A 7500-nucleotide genomic window follows, 5' to 3' on the forward strand; every position below is an offset into this window, starting at 1 on the left:
AGTGTGACTGGTACAGCGTGTGACTGGTATAGAGTGTGACTGGTATAGAGTGTGACTGGTATAGAGTGTGACTGGTATAGAGTGTGACTGGTACAGAGTGTGACTGGTACAGAGTGTGACTGGTACAGAGTGTGACTGGTACAGAGTGTGACTGGTACAGAGTGTGACTGGTACAGAGTGTGACTGGTATAGACTGTAAGTGGTACAGCGTGTGACTGGTACAGAGTGTGACTGGTATAGAGTGTAAGTGGTATAGAGTGTAAGTGGTATAGAGTGTGACTGGTATAGAGTGTGACTGGTATAGAGTGTGACTGGTATAGAGTGTAAGTGGTATAGAGTGTAAGTGGTATAGAGTGTAAGTGGTATAGAGTGTGACTGGTATAGAGTGTGACTGGTATAGAGTGTAAGTGGTATAGAGTGTAAGTGGTATAGAGTGTGACTGGTATAGAGTGTAAGTGGTATAGAGTGTAAGTGGTATAGAGTGTGACTGGTATAGAGTGTGACTGGTATAGACTGTAAGTGGTACAGCGTGTGACTGGTACAGAGTGTGACTGGTATAGAGTGTAAGTGGTATAGAGTGTAAGTGGTATAGAGTGTGACTGGTATAGAGTGTAAGTGGTATAGAGTGTAAGTGGTATAGAGTGTGACTGGTATAGACTGTAAGTGGTATAGAGTGTGACTGGTATAGAGTGTAAGTGGTATAGAGTGTGACTGGTATAGAGTGTGACTGGTATAGAGTGTAAGTGGTATAGAGTGTGACTGGTATAGAGTGTAAGTGGTATAGAGTGTAAGTGGTATAGAGTGTGACTGGTATAGAGTGTAAGTGGTATAGAGTGTGACTGGTATAGAGTGTGACTGGTATAGAGTGTAAGTGGTATAGAGTGTGACTGGTATAGAGTGTAAGTGGTATAGAGTGTGACTGGTATAGAGTGTGACTGGTATAGAGTGTAAGTGGTATAGAGTGTAAGTGGTATAGAGTGTGACTGGTATAGAGTGTAAGTGGTATAGAGTGTGACTGGTATAGAGTGTAAGTGGTATAGAGTGTAAGTGGTATAGAGTGTGACTGGTATAGAGTGTAAGTGGTATAGAGTGTAAGTGGTATAGAGTGTGACTGGTATAGAGTGTAAGTGGTATAGAGTGTGACTGGTATAGAGTGTGACTGGTATAGAGTGTAAGTGGTATAGAGTGTAAGTGGTATAGAGTGTGACTGGTATAGAGTGTAAGTGGTATAGAGTGTGACTGGTATAGAGTGTGACTGGTATAGAGTGTAAGTGGTATAGAGTGTGACTGGTATAGAGTGTGACTGGTATAGAGTGTAAGTGGTATAGAGTGTGACTGGTATAGAGTGTAAGTGGTATAGAGTGTAAGTGGTATAGAGTGTGACTGGTATAGAGTGTAAGTGGTATAGAGTGTAAGTGGTATAGAGTGTGACTGGTATAGAGTGTAAGTGGTATAGAGTGTGACTGGTATAGAGTGTGACTGGTATAGAGTGTAAGTGGTATAGAGTGTGACTGGTATAGAGTGTGACTGGTATAGAGTGTAAGTGGTATAGAGTGTAAGTGGTATAGAGTGTGACTGGTATAGAGTGTAAGTGGTATAGAGTGTGACTGGTATAGAGTGTGACTGGTATAGAGTGTGACTGGTATAGAGTGTGACTGGTATAGAGTGTGACTGGTATAGACTGTAAGTGGTATAGAGTGTGACTGGTATAGAGTGTGACTGGTATAGACTGTAAGTGGTATAGAGTGTGACTGGTATAGAGTGTAAGTGGTATAGAGTGTAAGTGGTATAGAGTGTGACTGGTATAGAGTGTAAGTGGTATAGAGTGTGACTGGTATAGAGTGTGACTGGTATAGAGTGTGACTGGTATAGAGTGTGACTGGTACAGAGTGTAAGTGGTATAGAGTGTAAGTGGTATAGAGTGTGACTGGTATAGAGTGTAAGTGGTATAGAGTGTGACTGGTATAGAGTGTAAGTGGTATAGAGTGTGACTGGTATAGACTGTAAGTGGTATAGAGTGTAAGTGGTATAGAGTGTGACTGGTATAGAGTGTGACTGGTATAGAGTGTGACTGGTATAGACTGTAAGTGGTACAGCGTGTGACTGGTACAGAGTGTGACTGGTACAGAGTGTGACTGGTACAGAGTGTGACTGGTACAGAGTGTGACTGGTACAGCGTGTGACTGGTACAGAGTGTGACTGGTACAGAGTGTGACTGGTATAGAGTGTGACTGGTATAGAGTGTAAGTGGTATAGAGTGTGACTGGTATAGAGTGTAAGTGGTATAGAGTGTGACTGGTATAGAGTGTAAGTGGTATAGAGTGTAAGTGGTATAGAGTGTGACTGGTACAGCGTGTGACTGGTACAGCGTGTGACTGGTACAGCGTGTGACTGGTACAGCGTGTGACTGGTACAGAGTGTAAGTGGTACAGCGTGTGACTGGTACAGCGTGTGACTGGTACAGAGTGTGACTGGTACAGCGTGTGACTGGTACAGAGTGTAAGTGGTACAGCGTGTGACTGGTACAGAGTGTGACTGGTATAGAGTGTAAGTGGTATAGAGTGTAAGTGGTATAGAGTGTAAGTGGTATAGAGTGTGACTGGTATAGAGTGTAAGTGGTATAGAGTGTGACTGGTATAGAGTGTGACTGGTATAGAGTGTGACTGGTATAGAGTGTGACTGGTACAGAGTGTGACTGGTATAGAGTGTGACTGGTACAGCGTGTGACTGGTATAGAGTGTGACTGGTATAGAGTGTAAGTGGTATAGAGTGTGACTGGTATAGAGTGTAAGTGGTATAGAGTGTGACTGGTATAGACTGTAAGTGGTATAGAGTGTAAGTGGTATAGAGTGTGACTGGTATAGAGTGTGACTGGTATAGAGTGTGACTGGTATAGACTGTAAGTGGTACAGCGTGTGACTGGTACAGAGTGTGACTGGTACAGAGTGTGACTGGTACAGAGTGTGACTGGTACAGAGTGTGACTGGTACAGAGTGTGACTGGTACAGCGTGTGACTGGTACAGCGTGTGACTGGTACAGAGTGTGACTGGTACAGAGTGTGACTGGTATAGAGTGTGACTGGTATAGAGTGTAAGTGGTATAGAGTGTAAGTGGTATAGAGTGTGACTGGTATAGAGTGTAAGTGGTATAGAGTGTGACTGGTATAGAGTGTAAGTGGTATAGAGTGTAAGTGGTATTGAGTGTGACTGGTACAGCGTGTGACTGGTACAGCGTGTGACTGGTACAGCGTGTGACTGGTACAGCGTGTGACTGGTACAGAGTGTAAGTGGTACAGCGTGTGACTGGTACAGAGTGTGACTGGTACAGAGTGTGACTGGTACAGAGTGTGACTGGTACAGCGTGTGACTGGTACAGAGTGTGACTGGTACAGCGTGTGACTGGTACAGCGTGTGACTGGTACAGAGTGTGACTGGTACAGAGTGTGACTGGTACAGAGTGTGACTGGTACAGAGTGTGACTGGTATAGAGTGTAAGTGGTATAGAGTGTAAGTGGTATAGAGTGTGACTGGTATAGAGTGTGACTGGTATAGAGTGTGACTGGTATAGAGTGTAAGTGGTATAGAGTGTAAGTGGTATAGAGTGTGACTGGTACAGCGTGTGACTGGTACAGCGTGTGACTGGTACAGCGTTTGACTGGTATAGAGTGTGACTGGTACAGCGTGTGACTGGTACAGAGTGTGACTGGTACAGCGTGTGACTGGTACAGAGTGTGACTGGTACAGAGTGTGACTGGTACAGCGTGTGACTGGTACAGAGTGTGACTGGTACAGAGTGTGACTGGTACAGAGTGTAAGTGGTACAGCGTGTGACTGGTACAGAGTGTGACTGGTACAGAGTGTGACTGGTACAGAGTGTGACTGGTACAGAGTGTAAGTGGTACAGCGTGTGACTGGTACAGCGTGTGACTGGTACAGAGTGTGACTGGTATAGAGTGTGACTGGTATAGAGTGTGACTGGTACAGAGTGTAAAAGTGTTAGAACTACAGGTACCGTTACTACTCTACTGTAGAGGGTCAGTTTATATTATACTCATTTTACAGTATCATTTAATTTAAATATTATTCTTTGCAGTATTCTGTCTGTGTGTATGTGTGTGTGTGTGTGTGTATATACCTTGAAGTTGATCTGGATGATCTGCACATACACACTGAGAGGAAGAGAGATGAGTGCATCGCTGATTAATGCCCAACCACACCCAAACTCTCTGTGTACCGGCAACGGAGGAACAAACCGCTTCCAGCTCAGGTCATTAAAATACACTGGGGAGGAGAGGGGGGGTATTATTGTGAATCCATATAAACAGACTATAAAGTATTGTGTTAAGCAGTACAATACATGGATTATATGAGATTAGATCTAAATGTCTAAGTTACAGTGTACCTGTGAACTGCTGGTGTCCAGGTGCTGCTTGGTCAGCACTCTCCTGCTCCACCTCAGTGTGGGGGGACTGAGGGGTGTCCTGCAAATCTGGAGTGACCTCGGATTTAGTGGTCACAGTTGGGGCATTGGGGTCAGTTGGGCGGGATTTGTTTAGAGGGTGACCATAGATCAGATACCACAGGAACGTATGGACAACACGAAAACGTGGCATCTTGGGCTGGTAACCTAACGAGCGACTCAGTCCTGGGACTGACACACACACACACACACACACACAAGATAACAAAAGCAAACAAGATAACACATTCAACTATCTCCATGAAGGCGTGAATCAGGCAGTCAGATGGATTTATACTGACCTATGCTTGGTTTAAAGTCCTTCATCTGCTTCACTCCCATTTTCTCTTCTGTCTTTCCCTGAAAATTTACACCATCAGCCTTCGCTTTGTTCCCTTCCTGAGAAAGAGCCTTTGCCCTCTCCTCCTCACTTCTCAACCTGTTGGAGAGAGAGAGAGAGAGAGAGAGACACCTTTGCTTGATATCTATCCATAGTTATCCATTTTAGAACTCTTCTGTCCACAGGATTCATGCTGACGTCCAGTTAGAACAGATCTCTCAGTGGTCTGTGGTCAGATTTCTGTAAGGTTTAGTTACCGGTGCACAGTGTAGGAACTGGAAATCTTGAAGCGGACCTGCTCTATAGCACTCCTCACCAACGGATCATCTGGAGTGACCGACGGATGAACAACAAACTCCACCTGTTAAAAGAGATGAAGCCATAATGACCACCATTTCATGGACAACACACACTCTGACCTCAGTCTCGGCCTTTCTTTAGGTCTTTATGACAGCAGTGATCTCCCTCTTACTGGTTTGGCACTTGGTCTAAGCTCAGTCTTGGTCAGGTCTTGGTCAGGTCTTGATTCTCAAACTCTTGGTTTGAGATGTTGCTCAGAGGTTTGTTCTGAGTCACACTGCCCAAAGTCTTATTAGTCTGGGTCTGGTCACTCTGAGTCAGAATACTCATCAGGATCCGGACCACATATACTTTTCTTCCTGTCTAGTGTGTATGTGTGCATGTGTGTGTATATGTGTCTGTGCGTGTGTGACTACCTTCTTGCTAACTCCATCCTGTATCACTGTGTTATGATCAGGTGTGTGTGTGTATGTGTGTATATGTGTGTGTGTGTGTGTTTACCTTCTTGCTAACTCCATCCTGTATCACAGTAGTTCTGTACATTTTGAGGAATCCATCTCGAGAGAGCCCACGGGTCAGCCTGAGGATGCTCTTCTTACACACTTTAGTGTTCACACCCTCCTGCTTCTCCACATCCGTCAGCTTCTTCTGCAGCCTGACACAGCGGGAGGACAATCAGGACACAGGAGTGAGAGAACTGAGAGAACCTGTGTGTGTGCGTGTGTGTGTGTGTGCGTGTGTGTGTGTGTGTGTGTGTGTCTCACGTGTAAAGCCCCTCGATGACCTTCATGTTGCGTACAGCTTCTATAATGATGTTCTTTCGCCTGAGCAGACGATACGTCTGATTTGAAGCCAGTTTTCTTTTCTTTGATGGATTCGGCTGAAAGAGAAGATATCCATCCATCTTTATCCATCTGTCTGAACATCTACATCTTCTATCTATCTTTTATATCAATCCTGAAATAAACCATGGACTTATTAACATTAATGTATTAATATTAAACCTAAAATATTTCCATAAATAAGAAACAAACCTCTGGCTTCGATCCGAACTCCTCAAACACCATCGTACTCTCCTCTGCCTGTTGGGACTGATCAGTGATGATGCTGGGGGTGTGGTCTACTCTAGTGTCCTGGTTCACCAGCGAATCATCTTTCTCCTCCACCTCACTTAGCTCCGCCCCAGGGACAGACTCCTCTTTCACTGTGGACTGAGCGGCCTGCTTCTCTAAACCACATCACATTACAGCTACTCAATATTCATCATCAGGTGTGTGTGTGTGTATGTTCAGGTGTGTGCGTGTGTGTGTTATGATGAGGTGTGTGTGTTATGGTCAGGTGTGTGTGTGTATGTTCAGGTGTGTGTGTGTTATGATGAGGTGTGTGTGTGTGTTATGGTCAGGTGTGTGTGTGTATGTTCAGGTGCGTGTGTGTTATGATGAGGTGTGTGTGTGTGTGTTATGGTCAGGTGTGTGTGTGTATGTTCAGGTGCGTGTGTGTTATGATGAGGTGTGTGTGTGTGTATGTTCAGGTGTGTGTGTGTGTGTGTTATGGTCAGGTGTGTGTGTGTATGTTCAGGTGCGTGTGTGTTATGATGAGGTGTGTGTGTGTGTGTTATGGTCAGGTGTGTGTGTGTATGTTCAGGTGCGTGTGTGTTATGATGAGGTGTGTGTGTGTGTGTTATGGTCAGGTGTGTGTGTGTGTGTGTGTGTGTGTTATGGTCAGGTGTGTGTGTGTGTGTGTGTTATGGTCAGGTGTGTGTGTATGTGTGTATGTTCAGGTGTGTGTGTGTGTGTGTTATGATGAGGTGTGTGCTGGTCACTCACTCCTCATGGGTGTGGAATGTCTGAACGGTCGGTCAGTAACTTCCTTCCTTTGTTTTTTAGGCACTGATTTGGACTTCCTGCCAGCTTTGCCCTTTGACCTTTCCCTTTTGGCAGGAACATCTTCGTCTTCCTGGGGGTCTGTTACAGTATTCAATCCAGGAGAGGGCATGTCCTCTGGGTCGGGAGTGGGCGTATCCCCTCGGTCGGGAGTGGGTGTGTCCTGCTGTGGTGCTCGAAGTTTCTCACTGCGTTCCTTCTCTTTAGTGAAGTCCAGATTGAGTTTGCTTTTCTCTACAAACAGTTTACTGATGTACTTTGTGGTACGCTGTCTTCCCTCGTCCTCCATGAAACCCTGACACACACACACACGCACACACACACAATATTACTATCGATGTCTACATGCTAAGACACCTATAGAGTGTGTGTGTGTTTGTTACCTTAATCATTTGGTTCCTCTCCAGAACTCTACAGATCATGCGGCTCTCCAGTTTGCCGATGTTCAGCTGTCCCCTTAACAGGGTCTTGGAAATACCTTTAGGTCCTGTAGTGACCACTGAACCAACCAATCACAG

General features: G+C 45.1%; 1 protein-coding gene across 1 annotated transcript in view; it reads right to left on the minus strand.

Annotated features, from left to right (window-relative positions):
• The window catches only part of LOC131346733 (general transcription factor 3C polypeptide 1-like), a 39793-nt gene that overhangs the window by 19716 nt on the left and 12577 nt on the right, over positions 1 to 7500 (minus strand). Inside the window, exons 8-16 of the mRNA XM_058380324.1 lie at positions 7366 to 7481; positions 6926 to 7277; positions 6134 to 6327; positions 5864 to 5979; positions 5601 to 5754; positions 5057 to 5160; positions 4762 to 4898; positions 4403 to 4651; positions 4136 to 4281 (exon numbers count right to left, since the gene is read on the minus strand). Coding sequence (XP_058236307.1) covers positions 4136 to 4281; positions 4403 to 4651; positions 4762 to 4898; positions 5057 to 5160; positions 5601 to 5754; positions 5864 to 5979; positions 6134 to 6327; positions 6926 to 7277; positions 7366 to 7481 — 1568 coding nt within the window. The remainder of the gene's footprint in view (positions 1 to 4135; positions 4282 to 4402; positions 4652 to 4761; positions 4899 to 5056; positions 5161 to 5600; positions 5755 to 5863; positions 5980 to 6133; positions 6328 to 6925; positions 7278 to 7365; positions 7482 to 7500) is intronic.

Source organism: Hemibagrus wyckioides, linkage group LG26 (assembly GCF_019097595.1).
Source record: "Hemibagrus wyckioides isolate EC202008001 linkage group LG26, SWU_Hwy_1.0, whole genome shotgun sequence".
In the NCBI taxonomy this organism is placed as follows: domain Eukaryota; kingdom Metazoa; phylum Chordata; class Actinopteri; order Siluriformes; family Bagridae; genus Hemibagrus; species Hemibagrus wyckioides.